A 20575-nucleotide genomic window follows, 5' to 3' on the forward strand; every position below is an offset into this window, starting at 1 on the left:
AAAAAAAAAAAAAAAAAAAAAAAAAAAAAAAAAAAAAAAAATGATGGTGCTAAATGCAGTGTGGTACCCTGGATTGGATCTTGGAACAGAAGAAGTGGAAACGCTGGTGAAACCCAAATAAAGGCTGTAGTTTATTCCTAGTAAAATGCCATCGTTCATCTCTTCATTTTGGCCAATTCCATGGTTATGGAAATGTTAACTTGAGGAGAAAGTGGATAAAAGGTATACGGGAACTCTCTGTACTCTCTTTGCAACTTTTCTATAAACCTCAAATCACTCCAGTATAAGGACTTTATTTAAAAATTATGGTGGACAGGGCAGGACCAAGGGCTGGACTCTGTTACAAAGCCCTATTCCCAGCTGACATCTGGGCATGGTGGTTGAGCAGGTAAAGAATCTGTATTACTGTGGTGATGTCTAGCCCACCTTTCCTCTTCTTGTGCGTTGATGCCTTATTGAAAGGCGGGTACTCCATACCTGTCACATTCTCCTGAGTGTCCCACCTGGTAATTCTTTTCCAAAAGGAATGAAAGTGATGAGCGTGCACTTTTGGAGAGAGCGTGCCACTTGACCAAAAGGTTTATGCAAGGCTGCCTTGAAATGGCATGCTTTCTTGCCACGCTTTGAGAAGTTCATCTACTAAAGCTGTATTTTCATTGGCCTTTTCAGAAATCTCTAGAGCAAGGCAGACCTTTCTTCCCCAAGGAAGAAAGATAGGAAGAGGGCTTCAAGGGTGGCAGAGCCCAGCAATGAAAATGGGCCCGTTGTGACCCTACGTGTGCCACTACATTTTAACCTTCCTTGGAGATTTCTTGTCTCTGCTTTGCTCAAAGGGACCCAGGAAGGTGGACTAATGAGGAGTTAGTCACCCATGGAGGTGTCCCATTCTTACCTAGAGGTAGTGGGGACCTTTCTGTCTTTCCTAGACAAGCGACATGGCAAATCATCCTCCCCTTATGTCATTCTAATTGTCCCTGCTGATTAATGAGGTCACTTAAGGTATCAATTATTATCCTGCCAAGACAATGACTATTAGACTGAAACGAAGGCCCATGAACTTGCTTATTCTATTAAAAAATAAAGTAATGAAAGATGATTAATGGTGTGTGCCCAGAGAGGAACCACAGGAAGGGGTGGGCAGGAGAGGAAGGTGGAAATGAGCATTTTCTGATTAGAGGGCAAAAAAGGCTTTTGTTTAAAACTAGCTTCTGATTGACCCTCTTCCTTTCAACCCCACTGCTTGAGAGAGCCGTCTAGATTCAGTGTCCCCACTTCCTCCCTTCCTAGGGGCGGCTTCCCCACAGTAACCCAGTTGCAGTCTGACCGCTCCACCATACTGCTCTGGGAAAACTCACCACTGCCCTAATTGCCACATCCATCAGCCCTCTGATCCTCCCTCGTCAGACCCCTCAAAAGTGTTCGCTGCCTGTTGACCTCATTCTTCTTGGAACACTTTCTTTTTCTAGCTTCTCTGACACCACCAACTCCTCACCCATTCATTCCATTTCACATGGATTTACTGAGCATCTACTCTGAGCCAGGCACTGTGCTGGGCCCAGAACACTTAAAGTTAACCAAGACGGACAAAGTCCTTGCTCTAAATGAAACTTACATTCAAGCCGAAGAAGATAGGCAATTAACAAATAAATACATATCAAGAAACCATTCAGGGTTATGAGGAAATAGATGGAGTGACTGATGGAGTTTGATGATCATATGGGAGGCGAGGCCAGTGGGAACCTCTCTGTGGACGAGGTACCTCCATCACTTTCGCACATCACTCCCTTAAATCCTGCCGCTGTCTCCAGGCTCCCATGCCTTCTTTATTTTTATTTCTTTATTTTTTGAACATCTTTATTGGAGTATAATTGCTTTACAATGGTGTGTTAGTTTCTGCTTTATAACAAAGTGAATCAGTTATACATTTACATATGTTCCCATATCTCTTCCCTCTTGCGTCTCCCTCCCTCCCACCCTCCCTATCCCACCCATGCCTTCTTGTGTATCATCTCACTCGCTGTAGACTTGGGCAGAATCTTGGGGATTAAGGGATTGCTCTGGATCAGTCTCTGCTTTGCAAAGTGTGACACCAAAGATGACCAAAATGGCGGCATCCAGGGGGTAAAACCCATTTCCAAATTTAGGCTGCCAGTTGACTAAGTCTGAGCCTCTGGGCAAAGACACAAAATTCAGAGATAAGGCGACAGTTCCGAATCCAGGGCCATAGACTGTGATATGAATGGTACCCCTTGGAGTTGTGCTCCATGGTGGCCCTGGAAGCCATGTGGAGTTAGAGAACCATACAGACACTGGCAGATAGAGCCTGAGAGATTCCCTGAACCCCCTGCAAAAAAATCCCAGGTAACCAAGTTGTCTCACTGCCCCTGTGGCTTCTTCCTCTCAGGTCTCCGGGTAAGGGCACAGGGAAGGGCTCTTTACTATCAACTACACACCTCTCTTGTTCGGATATGATAAGTCAGGTTGACCCCCCGCTGTTCACCACCGCCATCACCCATCACCTACGAGCTGGCCTTCGGCGCTATGCTTCATGCTGCACAGCTGTGGGTGCTGCTCGCCCTGTTTCCACATTCTAGCCTGGCCTAGGAACCCAGACTGAGCAGAGCCCCAGTCAGTCGTCTTGCTTGGAAGGGAATCTGCACAGTGCCTCCTGAAGGCCATTGTTCTGGAAGCTTCTGTGCATCCTGGTTCCCTGGAGCATGGGAAAACAGTGGGCATGGTACCCCGTGTGGCCTGGGCCTGGCCCTGGCCCTGCCCTCAACCATGTCCAAGGGGAATTACTGCCCAGGTCACAGGGATGGTGCCTGAGCTCTCGGCTTCCTATCCAGCAGCTGCTGGAGGAGGGTTTGCCGCAGCTGGTGACGACGATAGTTGTCATTCCTGGGTACGGATGCTGCACACTGGAAGTTCGGTCTCTAATGTGGAGACCCTGATGATTCATACCAGGTACCATGCTCAGAACAGGCTCTGGTGGCCTAGAGGAAGGGCACGGTGGTGCAGGGGCAGGTCAGGTGGGCCACCCCGTTCTCTCAGTACAGCCTCCCTGCCCTCTTGCAGATATTTTCAGCATCTTGAGCCACCCAGAGCTCACAGAGACCCCACCTGCTGTCTTCCCAGAGTGGCCGCAGCAGCTGCTAGAGGCTAGGTGGGCACAAGTCCGTAGGATGGAGAATCTCCAGGGAGAGACACTGCTGACCACTCACTTATATCTGGACCATCGTTTGTATCTCCCTGGTATGTGAGGAACAGGAAATGCAGAACTCTTCTGGGTAATGCCCATCCTAGGATGGTACCGTCTAAGGGCCTAGGCAGGTCCCAGCTGTTCCATGGAGCCCCTTTAAGGGCAGCCTGGACGGAGAGAGAACAGCCTCCCTTCCCAAATGGGGGATGTCACTGGCCCGATTTGGCGGGGGGTAGCTACAGAAGCAGCAGCCTTCTGGAACACGGTGGCGCCTCTTCCTCAAAGGCCCCTTTCCCCATCGCCATCCCACCACGCCCTCCTGACCCGTGGTGCGGGGCGCTGCAGCCTCCGTCATGGGAGACCAAGCTGGGTTAGGGTTTTCCCGGATCCTGTAGGAGCAAATAAAGTCTGCACCTGAGCAGCCTCCAGAAAGATCCCCTCTCCCAGGGAGACTGGTAATTAAGCAGTCATGGCAAACCTGTGAAGGAGGAACAGCTGGTGGTCTCCATTTGTTCTCCTGACACTGGTTGGAGAACAATTTCATAAATTACACGTAAAGTTGGGCGTTGTCTTTCCTCCGCTCATGCCATCCCGTTTGCTTCAAACGACCTCCCTGTCCTCCCACTACCCTCTGTGTCCTTTGCATGACTGACTAATAATTCATCTTTTCCATCAGCTCAGGCTGGTGGTGTTGAAATCGCCGGGCACATCTCTATCACTGCACTTACTGTGTTGCATTAGCATTGTGTCTTCAACGATAATAAAATGAGTTATTAACTCCTATTGTGTAGCTGGCTCTGTTCTCTAATGCTGAGCATAGTCCAGGGAATCAAATGAATGAAATTCTCCGCTGTCGTGGAATTCACGTGCTGGTGTGGAAAGGTGGACTTAATAAATAAGGCCTCATTAAATATATAATACGTCAGATGGTGATTCGTGCTATGGAGAAAATGCTGGACGAAGATCAGAAGCCATGAAGTGGTGGTGGGGAGGGTTGCAATTTTAGATGGAGTGTTCAGGGAAAGCCTCAGTGTAAAAGTGCACAAAAACCTGAAGAAGATGAGGGAACCAGCCATGGACATGTCGGGGAAGAGATGGGGTAGTTGGGGAAAGCTGAGGGAACAGCACGCGCAAAGGCCCTGAGGCAGAAACTTGCCAGATGGGTTCAAGGAACAGCAAGAGGCCACGATGGCTGGAGCGAGTGAGCAGGGGGAGACAAGTTGGTAATACAGAAAGAGGGAGTGGGTAGTGGTGTCAGAGGATTGTCCAAGGCCTTTAACTTGTTGTGAAATCAACTAGGGCACTTTTAGAAGAGTTCTAAGCAGAGAAGTGACATGATGGGACTTAAAATAATCATGCCACTGCCTTGTTGAGAATGATCTGTAGGAGGACAAGGGGGAAATGGGGAGACCAGTTGGAAGGTTATTGCAATAACTGGGGCAAGAGATGGATGTGCCCTAAACAAGGATGGATGGCAGTAATGAAGGTGATGAGAAGTGGCTGAATTTTCAGATAAATTAACGTGAATGCCTCCTTTTGAGGGTGAACTTCTTGAAGGCCAGGTCCGTGTCTTATAAATTTTTATCCTTAGATCCAAGCATAGTACATGATGTATATAGGGCACACAATATTTCTTAAATGGATGATTGAGGAGAAATAATTTTTAAATGTTAATTGTGGGAATAAGTAAGACTCTGGTCTCTTTTTTGAACCTGTCAGATCATAGAGCAAATCCTGGGTAACATCTACCTAGATTTCCTGAGATGATGTTGTAAAGAAGGCTGTTCATGGGTGTGCTGAACTGAGAAGTGTAAGGCTCAAACTCTGTCTTTCTTGCTGAAGGACTTCGCAGAGCCTTTAATACAGTAATACTCAGGATCCCAACATTTCTTAGTTTGAGATAGCATTAAGAGCTTCAGTAATATTTCCACCATGCTCCATGGATAAAAGAAATACCTATCAGCTCCATTTATTAAGTAGTAAGGGCTGACTAGCTGAATAAGTACTTACATCATAACAACTTTGTAGCTCTTTGAAAAAATAATATAAATTGAAAGAAAATATCATATTTTTATTTCATCCTTAACTAATCACAAATACTTACTAATGGAATATGTGTACTTGTTGGGCTCTGCACAGCTTCTCAAACCTTGGAATCCGATTGGACGCTACTACCCTCACCTCCTGTTCCGTACCGATTGTCACACAGTACCTACTTTATTTCACACCAACCACCAAACACCCAGGTCTGAAAAGAAATGATGTCATTTAATGGAATGTAGCTTCAAGTTGAAACTGGAGCTACTTCTAGCTAATACTTTGCGTGTCCAGTAGATATTGAATATCACAGTTTCCCTTGAAAATTTAAAATATCCCTCAGTGCTCTTGTAAATTCCCTGCAGCACCCCAGGGTACCTCAGCACACAGTTTGGGAACTATGGTGCTTCTCTGAGTGTAGCATTTTCCAAAATTATTTCCGCATGTTCTTAGGCAAACCTATTAACATAACACTGGATGGTATTCCACGGATTGTGTTTTGGGAACTGTTGGCAGAGAGCAAAAAGAGGGAATACCCAGAACTCCCTGCTGCAGAACCAGAAGCTACAGTCCTATGGGAAATACTCCTGGGTGTGGACAGAGTGTGTTGAGAGGATTTGCATTTCAAACATACAGTGTTGTTCCCCTATTTTTAGACCTCAGCAGGTGGGCCTGCTATGACACCAGACCTTGCTTCTAAAGCCTGCATGCATTCTAGAAAGTATATATGGTGATTTGGGGGCCTGCCATTGCTCCCATCCAACCAGATACTTAGGAAAGATATCCTGGCCTCCGAAAAATAAATGGACATGGGCAGCTGAAAGGAGAGGTTTGTACAGCCAGTGAATGTTCTCTGGATAGACTGGAACATTTGAGAGAAGATCCTTTGGACTTAAGCTGGAGTTTTTCAACAGATATCTGGCTAATGCCAGGTCGCTCTCAGAAATGAGGGCTTATTACAAAGATCCCCAGATCTTGGGGCAGCACAAGAACCATCTCTACAGATTTTTGGTTCCCGTGGGTTTCAAGGGCTTCTGAGACCAGGAGTGTCAGTGCTCTTATATCCAGTGTAGCAGCAGCACGATCTCCATGAGCTGCCTGCCATGGGCATTTCATTTCCCAGAGTGTTTCATGGAACCCCAGCCCACAGGATGCTCTGAGAAAAAAAGGGTTTATGATATATATATCATATATACTTAAAAGCAGAGAAGGCCTGATTTTTCCAAGTTTCCCAGTTTTAGAAGCTCTTGATTAAATGCAAATGGGAATTACCAAAGAGAACATGTGTCTGTAAGGGTGTCTCTGTGTGTCTGTGTATTGTGTGTGATTATGACTAATGTCCATCAATTACCTGAGAATTACTAGATGATGCCTGTAACGATAGTTCTGTTTTTAGCTTAATGGTTTATGTAACTAACTAGTGGCTGCTGTCTGGAGTAGGGCTGCTGGCAAAGCAGAACACCATTTGCCAAGCCTCTCCGTGTGACAGATGTTGCTTACATATACTCCTTTACTCCCAAGGTCAGCTGACATGTCTTTTTTAAATATCACTGTTTGAAGTGCTAAGAGCCTTAAATGAGAGCCACTCAATAAAGGCGCAATTTGCTATATTGCTGTTTATTCCTGGATAATTCTATATTTGTTGGGCTTTTTAAGAGCGTAAGCAAGAGACATGCATGCGTCACCCTCAGAAATGGGGATGTCTTATAAGGATCTCTAGATCTTGGGGCGCTCTTCAGCCTTTTGGTGTCACTATGGGTCTCAGGGCTTCTGACACCCAGATCGTCAGCAGCCTTCTGGCCAACGTAGCAGTAGCCCAAGCTGTGACCTGCCTTCTCTGGGCATATCCTTTCCTAGAGAGGCTTCCACACGACACTGGCCCATATGCTGCTTTAAGAATAAAAGTGTTTATGATCAAATGTGTCGGGGAACTGTTATATAATCTACTCCTGCCTTGGAAGTTTGCTGTTAGCTTATTAAAAGCTCCCATAAGCACCTTGTTTTTTGTTTATTTTCGAAAAATCCTTGCGTCACTTTGTTTAACCCAGCATTTCCCATTTCTGTTTAACCACTGAACACCTAGAATATCCTTCAGAGAATAATCTAGTATTTGTACTTTGCAGAAGAATCTGGGTTGTGTTTATTTGTCACCCTCTGTGTTGGATGTCCCCAAGATCACTCTTAGCTTAGGTTCCATGATTGACTGGAAGACTCACAGGATTCAGCATATAGTTGCACTCCTGGCTATGATTTATTAAAATGAAAGGATACAGAGCAAAACAAGGAAAATTGCGCATGGGATGACGTCCGGGGGGAGAAAACAGTCACAAGCTTCGAAGAGTCCTCTCCCAGTTGAGTCACACAGAATGCGCTTACTCCCCGCAGCAGTGAACTGTGACAAGTGAAATGTTACCACCCAAGGAAGCTCATTGGAGACGAGTGCCCAGGGTTTTTCTTGGTGGCAGGTTGCATGGGCACCCTCTGCCTGGCCTGTACTAAAGTTCCAGATTCAGAGGGAAAGCAGGTGTTCAGTATAAACCATAATGTTTATACAAATATTTTAGGACACTCTTATCAGTTCTGGGAATGGTGGGGACCCTCCTGAAATCCATGACCCCAGATTCCAGCCAAGGGCCAACCTGGTAAATCGACCTTTCAAAGGACAACAGTCAAGGCTTTTCCTGTCTTTTGGAAACTTGTGACTGCTTTCTCCCCCTGGACTTCATCCCATGCACAAGTTTTCTGTCAACTCTCTAATGGTTGAATATTCATTCATTCATTCTCTGCATATTTGTCTTAATCAGCTCAGGCTGCTGTAACAAAAATTCCATAGACTGGGTGGCTTGTAAACCACAGAGATTTATGTCCCATGTTTGGGTGCTGAAAGTCTAAGATCAGGGTGCCAGCACGGTGAGGATCTGGTGAGAGCTATCTTCCGGGTCGCACACAGACTGCCACCTTCTCATCGTGTCCTCATATGGTGGATGGAGAGCAGAGAGAGGAAGCAAGCTTTCTCATGACTCTCGTAAGGGCACTAATCCCATTCAACAGGGGTCCACCCTCCTGACCTCTTTGATTCCTAATTACCTCCCAAAGGCCCCACTTCCTAGTACCATTAACTCTGGGGAGAGTTTGGATTTCAACATATGAATTTTGGGGGGACATATGCAGTCCATAACAATATTCCATTTTATATGTGCTAGTGATGCAGAGAAGAAGTTAAACGTCCTTACCTTTGAGGGACTTACCATCAAGAAGGAAAGACAGATACATCACAAGTAATTCGATAAGAAAATCAATTCATTATGATTGGAATGCATATTATAAAGGAGAAATACTCTGTTATTGGAGGAGGTTTCTCAGGGATTTCCAAACTCTTTCCCAGAGGAAGTAACATTCAAACTGAGACCCCAGAAGCTAGTGGGAGATGGATAGGTGAGGTGGTGGCAGCCTGGGTGGCTAAGGGAGAGAGCAGTGCACACAGCCCTGGGGGCAGCGTATGAAAAGGCCCTGGGGTGGGAAGAAACACAACACATTCAAGGCAAGTGTAAAGGCCCATGTGGGTGCAGGGGAGAGAGCAAAGGGGAGAGAGATGTGAGCAGAGGCAGAAAGGTAGGCCAAGTACGGCAAAGGCAAAGCCTTGAGCCACGTCACCCAAGGCGTGGTCTGTCTCTGTCATTCCCAGTCATCTTGCCCTTAGAGCTGACCAGATCTCTGGTTTCACTTGAGGCCTAGAGCACCGGCCACAGCAGTACTCGCGCGGGGACGACTCATTGTTCTGTCCCCATCTCAGAAGGCCGCCATGTGCCTGGAAGATGCTCGAATAAAGCCTTACTCTTCCGTCTGTCCTATCCTCCTATTTCTCTAGACATCAGGAATCAGGATTTACACACACTCCAGTAATGGAGTCACTTCACTGTACTAATGGACTCTAAGATCAGAGTTCGTGGAGATAAGGGTTTCATTCTGGTCTTTCCCATGGGTCCTCTGGTTAGTGGAAACAAAGCCATGTCCCGGTGAGCTCAGCCCACGGCTCTGACCCGTCTCTGAGGTTCAGCAGCTGACACCCGTTGGCACTCAATAAGTAAATAAGGAATTAAAATCGGATTGACCTTGAGAGGCAGCCTATTCCCTCCCCATGCAGGTGTGACTGCCCGTGTTCTTCTGTATGTTGATGGACCCAAGTTGCTTCCCCAGAACCTCCGTCCTTGCGGTCCTGGTTCTCGCTCATCATTTCATGAGGACGTTGGTGTGTCAGGCATGGACTTTCAGGGATTTGAAGACAGTTCTCTCCTTACCAATTCTCTTTTACTTTCCATGCCCACTTCCTTCAACTGTTCCTCACCTGACAGGGTTCCTTCAAGGTCTCACCCCAACCCTTGTGCCTCAGAGCCCAGAGGCCCCAGCTTGGGAAGATGGTAGTCAGTCAACTGAGAGCCTTGGAATTCTCAGACATGGGTACTGTCTCCTGGAGTCAGAAGACAACCTTTTATTTTTACAGGTAGGAATATGCAAATGCTTCTCTTGGGTGGAAAAAGTGTCATATCATTGCATTTAAAAAAAATTTTGACCGAGAGCCCCCATTCATGAAGGTGAGAAATCTCATTTCAGCCGTTGTTGTGGTTCTCCCAAGCAAGTCTTTCACAGACTTCAGCATTTCAGGAGGGTCCCCCCGGTCTTCAGGCCACACTAGCCACTGCTGATACGCTCAGGGCCTCAGTGCTTCTTGTAGGTGGGCAGCACCAACACAGCTGCATCTGGGCCAAACTTGGGTGGGGACGTACCAGCCCTTTTGTGGACAGTCCAGCCTTGCCGGGTGCCCCATGGAGCAATTCCCCTCTAAGGGTCTCTCCCTTCCTCAGTCTCCACAAAGCAGGGAGGGTGCAGTTCTGAGCCTGGGGCAGTCTCACCTTCCCACCTGGGCTCACTGCTTCCTCTCCACCCTCCCTCCACTTCCCTCTGTCCCTTCTTCCTGATAGCCCCATTAAAAGCCCCTCTTCTTCCTGGAGATGTTCAGAACAGGCTGCTTTTTCCTTGTATCTCACCCTGTTTCGTGGGTGTAGGGAGATGGCCAGAGTCAGTAAGTGTTACTTATACCATGTCCAGCTGTCTCCCCCTCCTGTTGTCTATCCTGGCAGCATCACGATGAACTGTGACACTGTGTGGCTGCCCCTAGAAATGACAGATAATCCTCCATTCATTCATTCAAAAATAAATACAAGTCCCCTACATACGAACATTCAAGTTGTGAACTTTCAAAGACGCGAATGTGCATTCGCATGTCCAGTAACATAAGTTAGTTCACGTGTCTGGCATACATTGTCACGTGCGTGCGTCCTCTACAAGTGGCTGCGCTTTTGTGTACTTTACCGTACAGTACTGTATAGAGTGCAGAAGTATAGTGTCTTTATTTCAAGCCCAGGATGTCCTGAAACAAGCGTAAAAGCAGCGGTGATGTAGCTGGTACTGCTAAGAAGCGCCAGGAACTGGAGGCCCAGAGAAAGGACGGAGACAGACAAGAGGAAGAAGTAACTGCAGAACCGAAGAGATTCACGACGCAGGAAATGGCAACGGGATTTTCTTTATTTGAGGAGGCACTGTTAGTTTTTGAGGCACAGCGCCTGAACGTAGAACGGTACATGAAGGTTGCAGCAGCCGTTCAGAATGCAATCCAGCGGTACTGTACCATCTATGACGAGAAAAAAAGAGGTACTACCCAGACATCACTGGATCATTTTTTCAAGAGGGTAGATAGAGTTGAATCCAGCAAGGAATCAGAACCTGTGCCATCAGCGTCAGGCGTGAGTGAAACTGCAGCTCGCCCTCCATCTCCTATAGCTGACGATCCTTCAGCTCTACCATCTCCCAGCTCCTCTCCCTCCTCCAGTCAGTAACTCTCCTTGCCTGTTCACCCTATGCCCCTGTATGCCAGCTGTTGTACTGTACCACTGTACTTTTCAAGGTACTGTACTGGAAGATTAAAAACGTTTGCTTTATTTTTTGTGTGTGTTTGTTTTTTATGTATTATTTGTGTGAAAAGTATTATAAACGTATTACAGTACAGTACTATATAGCTTATTGTGTTAGTTGGGTACCTAGGCTAACCTTGTTGGACTTAACGTACAAATTAGACTTACGAAAGCGCTCCCTGAACGGAACTTGTTCATATGTAGGGAACTTACTGTATGCAGTGAACTGGACAAGGATGGGGAAAGCAAACATATCCACTGCTTTCATGGAGACCTGAACAAAATAATCACAAAAATAATAAAAATATTTACCCCAAAATACATCTTATTAGGAAATGTGATAAATGCTAGCAATGAAAAAAAAAGGGTAATTGTCAGGATGGGCCGTGTATGGCTGTGTGTGTTAATCACACAAATAATACAAATATTTTCTGATGCTTTGACATCTTGGGACTTTGCTGACCCAGGAGAGGCAGCCCCTCTCAGGGTTAGCAATTCTAAGACACAGCAAACTGCTCTTCTGGGAGTGAGCCTTTTATATGCAAACCAACCAATTCAGAGCCCACCTACCTCCTTTACTGAGCTCTTAGCTGTTCAGCCACCATCCCCCTGCCCTAAGCACCCCAGGGTCAGATGTCAGACAACTAAGGGCGGTCGCCTGCTTACCCTGCCTCACCCCTTCCTTCCCCTACTGCAGCCCCAGTTAGGGCTCTTGCTCACATTTTCCTCCCATCCCTTCTACGTCCTGACCAACCCTGGTGCTTCCCCGTGTGGCATGGCATGCTCCCTCCCCCACCTTTGGCAAACTATCTTTTCTTTCTTTTTTTTTTCTCGGTACGCGGGCCTCTCACTGTTGTGGCCTCTCCAGTTGCGGAGCACAGGCTCTGGACGCACAGGCTCAGCAGCCATGGCTCACGGGCTCAGCCGCTCCGCGGCATGTGGGATCTTCCCGGACCGGGTCACGAACCCATGTCCCCTGCATCGACAGGCGGACTCTCAACCACTGTGCCACCAGGGAAGCCCCCAGCTATCTTTTCAATGGCAATTCCTCCTCATCTGTTGCCCTCACCATACCTGCATAATAATAAAAATCTACACTTAGAAACATTATGGTAACAAACAACCCTCAAATCTCCAAGGGTTAACTCACTAGAAGTTTCTTTCTTGCCATACTACATGCTCAAAGGTGGTGTGCAGAGGTAGTCTGCTTAGTGAAATCACTCAGACACCCCCGCTGACAGAGACCCAGGGTCACTGTAGCAAGGAAAAGGGAAGAGGGGAATTTCGTGAAAGGAACCCAGGGTCCTCGAGGCTCCCTCCTTGAAACAGCACACTTTGCTGCTACCCATTCATCCTTGGCAAAGCCAGTGCCATGGCCAGGCATGAGCTCAGCAAAGGTGGGGAGGGACCGTTCTACCAGTGTCTGGAAGGAAAGCTGGAGATACGTGAAGAGTAGCAGTGACCTCCACAGGGACCTTCAAGAATGCAAAATAGGGGCTTCCCTGGTGGCGCAGTGGTTGAGAGTCCGCCTGCCGATGCAGGGGACACGGGTTCGTGCCCCGGTCCGGGAAGATCCCACATGCCGCGGAGCGGCTAGGCCCGTGAGCCATGGCCGCTGAGCCTGCGCGTCCGGAGCCTGTGCTCCGCAACGGGAGAGGACACAACAGTGAGAGGCCCGCGTACCGCAAAAAAAAGAAAAAAAAAAAAAAAGAATGCAAAATAGACTCGTCTGGGAGGTCAGGAATGTACCTTTCTGAAAATAATGTTGACATTTGTGAGGAGACTTGAATGATGAGAAGGGGTTAATCAAAGAGGTGGAGGGGGTGTGAGAAAATGTTCTGAAGAGGAAACAGCGTGTGCAAAGGCCCTGAGGATGGGGGCTTGGCCAATTGAAGGAACTGCAACCAGCAGTGTATCAAGGAGGAGGGTGGGAGAGAGGCGGGGAAGAGGATTTTATCACTGACACTGTTCCGGGTGCAGACTCATGGTGATAATGAGTAGACTTTTCAAGTCTGCTTTACTATTGTTTTCAAGTTGTCCACAGGAAATACACCCCTCATTGCCTGCACTCGGGGCTGACTGCTGCCCCCACCCTTGACCAAAGAAGACTGGAGGGGCTGGAGCCAAGCAGGCTTTGCCGGCCTCCTTAGGGATTTTGGGTTTAATCGTAAGGACAGTTGGAAGCCATTGATGGATTCTGAACTGGGACAGTGAGAAATTTGGGGTCATGAGCATCACCCGTTTCCAAGACTCTGGGCTCCTCTGGGCAGGGAGACAAGCCAAAAAAAGGCTCCTGGGGAAGTGGAAAATCCAAGAAGCCTTGGTGAAGCGAAAGAAGAGTATTAGCTTACATCTGGGGCCACGCCATCTGTTTGCAAAAGCTGTTCTCCGCACATTTTAGAGTCAACAAGACAGACAACAGCGATAGGAGCCTCTTGCCTTTTCTGCTATCATTTTACCCCATTTCGCTAATGAGTCTGGATTGCACTATTGAACAATGCCTCACTCCTTTCAATATAGTATTTAGACTTGTCAGAATAAAGATGTGAAAATCTGAAAGTTTAATTTGCTTATTCCGACATGCAACGTGATATCTCCTCCTGGCTTGCGGGGTCGTCAACTCGTCTGAAATCAATTCAGCAATAAGGAGTGGGTCAGGGAAGAGCAGGCCGCAGGGCAGAGGAGTGATTCAAGTATCCAGATGCGGAGACTCAAGCTTGCCCACCCCCTCCAGCTTTAGCACCTTTGAGGAACCCTCCATGTTAGAATTTATCTCCCAAGCCTGGGAAAGAGCAGAGCAGTGGTAAGTATCTGGCTAGAGAAAATGCCTAGTAAGATGCAATTCCATGTATTGCAAGTGATAAAGCTGTCATTGTTTGTTGACAGTGTACATTAGCTCTTTGTAGCTTGTGTCAATATAGTACCAGGAAACTAGGGTCTAGGACGCTTTAATGGCAGCTCAGAAATATCGTGGAACTAGCTAGGGGGATAAAATCAACAAATTTTACTCATTGGGAAGAATGTCATTTCCAGAGATGACTTCAGGGGAGAAGTGGTCATGCCTTGGTGAGCTGTGAAACTTCTGCATGAAGCTGTATGTTGTTGGGTGTCTGGGAAGGGCACCGAGGCATAATGCTGGTGCACATGGGTGAGAGGCAAGTTGAAGCTGCTATGAACTGGGCCCGCTTAGGGGTAGAGACAAAAAGGGGTTGGGGCCTGAAGTTCAGATCCAGATAGAGGTCTGAGCCCTTTGGGGGTAATTTGGTATTTTGATATCAGGGTCCACTGGGATCCGCAGTCTGGCATTATCATACATGACTGTCTGGGAGCGGAGAAGGATGTCTGGTGCACGAGCAAGTTGGTGGGAAACCAGTGAACAAGAGAGCGGTGGACTGGGGGCCAGGGTTGTGGTTCTGGTGGTCAGCCATTTCCAGCAAGGACCCAGCCAAGGATGCACGTGTGTGTGTTTGGTGGTGGGTGGGGACATTGTTGGGGTTGAAATGAACAGGAGGCAGCTGCACAGAGGGGCCCACCAAGAACCAAGCAGCAGCTCAAGGCTCAATCTAGGTGGACCGAGTTTATGTCAGATTTCATGGAGGACCGAAGTGCTGTCCAATAAAAATATAATGTGAGCCACATATACGATTTCTCAAAACTTTTAATTTTGAAATAATTATAGATCCACAGGAAGTTGTAAAGATCGTACAGAGACGTCCCATGTACCCTTCTCCCAGATTCCCCCAATGGGTACATCTAATGCAAGTACAGTACAACATCAAAACCAGGAAATAGACGTTGGTGCAACGTGTGTGTGTACGTCTACGTCATTTTATCACGTGTGGATTCATGTCACCACCAGTGCAATCACGATGCAGAATTGTTCCATCACCACAAGGTTCTCCCTCGTGCTACTCCTTTAGAATCACCCCCCTCCCCTTCCTCTCACCAAACCTAACCCCTGGCAACCACTCATCAGTTTGCCATCTCTTTATTATTGTCATTTCCAGAATGTTATATAAATGGGATCATCTGCTACGTTATCTCTTGAGATAAGCGCTTTTTTTCACTCAGCATAATAACCTAGAGATCCACCCCAGTTGTTATATGCATCAATAGTCCATTCGTTTTTATTAGTGAGTAGTATTCCATGGCATGGATGTACTGCAGTTGGTTCAATTATTCACCTATTTTAGGACATTTTTGTTGTTTTCAATGTGGGACTATTCCACAAACAAACAAACAAGCAAAGCTGCTCTGAACAGTCATGTGCAGGTTTTTGTGTGGACGCCAGTTTTCATTTCTCTGGGACAGATGCCCAGGCGTGTGACTGCTGAGTTGTATGACGAGTGTATGTGTAGTATTTTTTAAAAAGAAATTGTCCATTTTCCAGAATGTCGGTACCATTTTACATCCTACCAGCAACGTACGAAAGATCCAGTTGCTCTGTAGGGTTGTCAGTCTTTGGTGTTGTCACTATTTTTATTTTTATCTGTTCTAATGGTGTGTAGTAATGTCTCATAATGGTCTTGATTTTCGTTTCCCTAATGGCTAATGATGTTGAACATTTTTCTTGTGCTTATTTGCCATCCACATATCCCTTAGTGAAATGTCTTTTCATGTCTTTTGCCTATTTTCGAATTGGATTGTTAGATCCTTGCCTCGTTCTCAGTCTTAGGAGAAAAGCATTCAGTCTTGCGCCATTAAGTGTGAGGTTAGCTATAGGATTTTTGTAGATTCTCTTTATCAAGTCAGGAAGTTTCCTTCTATTCTTAGTTTTATGAAACTTTTATTTTTATTTTACGTTGGAGTATGGTTGATTCACAATGTTGTGTTAGTTTCAGGTGTACAGAAAGGGAATTACTTACACATATTCATATATTTATTCTTTTTCGGATCCTTTTCCCATACAGGTTATTACAGAGTGTTGAGTACAGTTCCCTGTGCTATACAGTAGGTACTTGTTAATTACCTATTTTACATATAGTAGTGTGTGTATGCCAATCCCAACCTCCCAATTCATCCCTCCCCCTCACCTTTCCCCCTTGGCAACCACAAGCCCACCCTCTAAGTCTGTGAGTCTGTGAAAATTTTTTGTTTAAATCAGGGATGAGTGTTGAATTTTGTCAAGTGCGTTTTCTGCATCAGTTGATATGGTCATGTGATTTTTCTACTTTTGGCCTGTCAGTATAGTGAATTACACTGATGGATTTTCAAATATTGAACCAGCCTTGCATCCTTTGAATTAGACCCCACTTGGTTATGGTGTATAATTATTTTTGTGGTGTATGTATTTTTGTGGTGTATATGGTGTATAATTATTCAGCAAAATTATTATTTTGCTGAATTCTCTTTGCTAATATTTTGTTAAGGCATTTTGTATTTATATTCTGTGGGATATTGGTCTTTAGTCTTCTTTATTTGTACTGCCTTTGGTTTGTACAATTACAGGGTAATACCTCATAAAGTGAGTTTGGAAGTGCTCCTTCTTTCTCTGTTTTCTGGAAGAGATTGTAAAGAATTGGTGTAAATTCTTTATACATTTGGTAGAATTCTCTATTGAAACCTTCTGGGCCTGAGTATTTCTTTTGGGGGAGTTTTTAAATTATGAATTCAATTTCCTTAATAGCTATACGGCTCTTCAAATGATTTATTTCATATTGGGACATTATGGTAGTTTGTGTTTTTCAAGGAGCTGGTCCATTTCATCTGGTTTGTCAAATGTATGTGTGTCATTTGTGGCATTTCCTTAGTATCATTTTGATAACTCCAGGCTTCGTCTTCTCTAACCTTTGCCAGCTCTGGATATTTGCCAACCTGAAAGACGAAAAATGAGTCTCGTGGGTTGAGTTTTCATATTTTTGATATTCATTAGGTGGAACATCTTTCTGTTTCTGTTCGTATGTATCCTTTGCTCTTTTCCTCCTTCCCTGTTTACCTTTTTCATATTGGTTTGTAAGTGTTCTTTATAGATTATGAATACTAACCCTCTTCCTGTCATATATATTATACATAATCTTCCCAGTTTTCACTTTTCCCTTTATCTTTTTTACAGTTTTTTTTTTTTTAATTTAAAAATGGAGGTAAAGGTACACTTTGAATTCCTCCCTGAGCCCTGCCGGGGGTGGGGGACGGTAGATAAGCCTCAGATAGGGGACAAACGACAAAGGTGGACAGGAGCCTGGCCACCCCGCCACCACCTTTGTGCGCAATCACGTCACCTGTGGGGGCCACCATGTGTGGACACCCAGCAGAGGACAACTCCTTTCCTAAAATATGTTCCCAAGTGTTCAGTGAAAGCTTCATTATTTTATCCTTTTAAAATTAGAAGAATCTTTTAAAAATGACTCTCTTGTGCTAAAAACGTATTATTTCAGGTTCAACAATTCCTTTTGTTTCACCCCTGTTTCTTTTTCTTTACTTAACTCGCAGGAAAAAAATGTAAGCATTTTAATTTTAAAAGCACATACAATGGGATCCCATTTGTATGAAATTATTTCACTGAATATGATCTGAACTACTCATCCTTCCATCTCTTTGTATGTCAACTGTCAAGAACAATTATTTCTAGACTGTACTGGGTTTTTATTTTTTGGTTTCATCTTTTAAAAATAATAAGCACTTATCATTTCTATAAAAGCAGTAGACCTATTCCTTTTAAAGAATAATGTCCATGACAAGAAGCGTCCGCATTCTGCTACTTAGAGTTGGATATATTTTCCTCTGTGTGTGAATAAATATTGTCTGTTGGTGACTATTCATTGTAAATTTGTGGCAAAGTCTACCCAGAGCCTCAAAGGACCTTAGCCAGAAGGGGAAGAGTCAGTGTTACTGAACGAAATGTGGGTCCGCTTGTCCACACGCAATAAAGGCAATCTGCTGACAGCAGGTTGTAGTTTATTGCAGGGTGCCAGGCAACGAGTCCAGTTGGCTGCTGCTTAGAATGCCAAAGCCCCTGAAGGCTTTCAGGGGAAGGTTTAGTAAAGACAGGGTGAGGGAGGGGGCTTGTGGGGTAAGGGATCAGCTTGTGGACATTCTTCTGATTGGTTGGTGGTGAGGTAATCGGGAGTCAACATCCTCAACCTTCTGGTTCCAACTGGTCTGGGGATCTACGTGCTGTGGGCAGCATCCAGTTAACTTCTTTCACCTGATGGGATTTTCAGCATCTGCAAAACAGCTCAAAGGACATGGCTCAGAATATTATCTGTAGCCCCTGAGGAGGAACTAAAGGTCCTTGACTTTGTATAATGGCTAAGCTATTATTATTTTGTCTATCTTGACTGTTTTCCTTTCTTTCTTCATTTTCTCACTTCTCTGATTAAATTTACTCTTTGGAACTCAGAGAAGGCCTAGGAGGCTACCGTTTTCTACGGACAAGAGGCAGGTGGAGGACATGGGGTGGGGTGAGTCTGTTTGGGGAAGACCCCATAGGGTCCTACTTGGATACATCAGGAGAAGAAACTGGAGGAGGAGAAAGAGAAGAGCCATAAATGAGCGAGCCTCCAGGTCGGGGGGAGCCCATGGCTTCGGGGGAGTAGCCCCCCATATTTCTGTGATTGGTCTCCATCACCTTTGCTGGAAATTACTTTAACTTTGAACACCTTGCATATGCCTGGCGTTCGACTTCTTTTGTATCCTTCCCTGTGCCTAGATCAGCGCCGTGCATCCAGCAGGTGCTCAATAAATGCTTAAGGCATGTTTAGTTCCCAAGGGGGTCATCCTCCCTCCATCTCACCTCTTTGTCTTTCAGGCTCACAGGCTTTCAGCTGCCGGCCACCGTCGTCAGCGCGGCCACCACCCTCTCTCTACGCCTCATCAGTGACTACGCAGTCAGCGCACAGGGCTTCCATGCCAGCTATGAAGGTAGGTGCCTCGGCCTGGCCTCAGGAGCCGTATGTGTGAGGTTGTAATAGCCGCAGGCAGGGCTGCGCTGCTCTTAGCTGCCGGGAAGGGCTTCTTCAGATTCAGAGCTTGTGCCTGTCCTAACAAGGCTGGTTACTAACCAGTAACTCAGTTACTTAAATTGCCCCTGCTGCGTTGTTTCCAGGAAACTGAGACTTGAAATCAGAGCTGAGCTGCCGTCGTTTATCTTGAGGGCCTGGTAACATCTTCTTCTCTCCCCTTAACTGGGTTTTGTTGTGTTTTTATTTTTTAAATTCTGTTTTCTCTTGGGCTTCACTGTGTTATAAGGTACCTTGGCTTGGTTTTGGAAATGAGGCAGATACAAACCCTAAGTAAAAGACATAAAATAAGTAGCTGAAAAAATTTTTTGCTCACTGTAGTGACTGCAAAGAGTCAGCTTTATATCATTCAGAGAAGAACAATCAATTTTTCCTTGATAGCACAGATTAGGGTTTCTTGGTTTGAGTTACGCAAATAATTGCCGCTTCTCTCAGCCTGTTTAAATATGGTGTTAGCATTCAAATTAACACTAATATCTTCAGATTATACACTATTATTATTATTAACTTTATTATGTTAGTTCAGAAGGTGGTACGTCTAGATCACTGTCATTTTCCTGGGAAATTTACATCTCATTAATAGGTAATTATGCTGCTCTTGGCTAAGACCCACACTGCTATTTTGTGTTGAGATCGTTCATAGGCGTATTTTAAGACTGTTAATGATAATTAATAACAATAATGACATAACACCCTAGTAAAGCATGCCAGTTATTTGAAAGCTTTCTTCCTCTTGCCTCTAAGAACTTAAAGAATAAGTGATGCTTTCTTGAATGGAGCTATAGCAATATACAAATAGATACCACCTTTGTCTTGGCTAGGAGGATACCACAGAAAGAGGGCAGATCCTAACTCCCTCAGCAAAATTCACGGCTGTTGGTAAGGGGTGTTCGGTGCTTTAACGTAAGCGATTGCGAGTTCCTGAGAAGGTCTCAGTTATTTTTAACTAAAGGTACGAAGAAGGCTCCAGAGAAAGTTTCACATGCCTTTAACTGGGGGCTTCTGACATAACTCCGGATTGCTTTAACTGAGGGCTTCTGAAAAGACCTATTTGTCTTTAAAGTGAAGTCTCCTGGGACAACCCAATTTCTTTGGAAAAAACAATCAGTTCCTCCCAAAAGCAAGCCTGTGATCTTGGTCATCCTGGTTCTGTTCTCAGCCTTTGGCTCTGAACCCAAACTAAGTCTCTTTGAGTCTGAGCTACAACCTCTTGATTAAGTAAGAGAGGCCTCTTCAGAAGCTTCTTCCACAGTATGTGGGCCTTGGGGGGACTGGCTGTGTTTAGGGATGGTGGGGGGAATGAGTCGTTGACACTAGAGTTGGTGGCTGCAGAGATCCCAGGAGGGGCTGACACACAGCGGGACCCAGCTGGGCCCTAATGGTGTCCTCATTTAGCAGTCTTTGTGGATAGT

The 20575-nt window shown here is 45.6% G+C and overlaps 1 protein-coding gene across 1 annotated transcript in view; it reads left to right on the plus strand.

Annotated features, from left to right (window-relative positions):
- CSMD2 (CUB and Sushi multiple domains 2) overlaps positions 1-20575 on the plus strand; it is a 668027-nt gene that overhangs the window by 96118 nt on the left and 551334 nt on the right. The window contains exon 3 of the mRNA XM_027109194.1: positions 18953-19065. Within this exon, the coding sequence (XP_026964995.1) occupies positions 18953-19065 (113 nt within the window). The remainder of the gene's footprint in view (positions 1-18952; positions 19066-20575) is intronic.

This window comes from Aethalodelphis obliquidens, unplaced genomic scaffold (assembly GCF_003676395.1).
Source record: "Aethalodelphis obliquidens isolate GAN/ISIS:26980383/991018 unplaced genomic scaffold, ASM367639v1 scaffold9, whole genome shotgun sequence".
Lineage (NCBI taxonomy): Eukaryota > Metazoa > Chordata > Mammalia > Artiodactyla > Delphinidae > Aethalodelphis > Aethalodelphis obliquidens.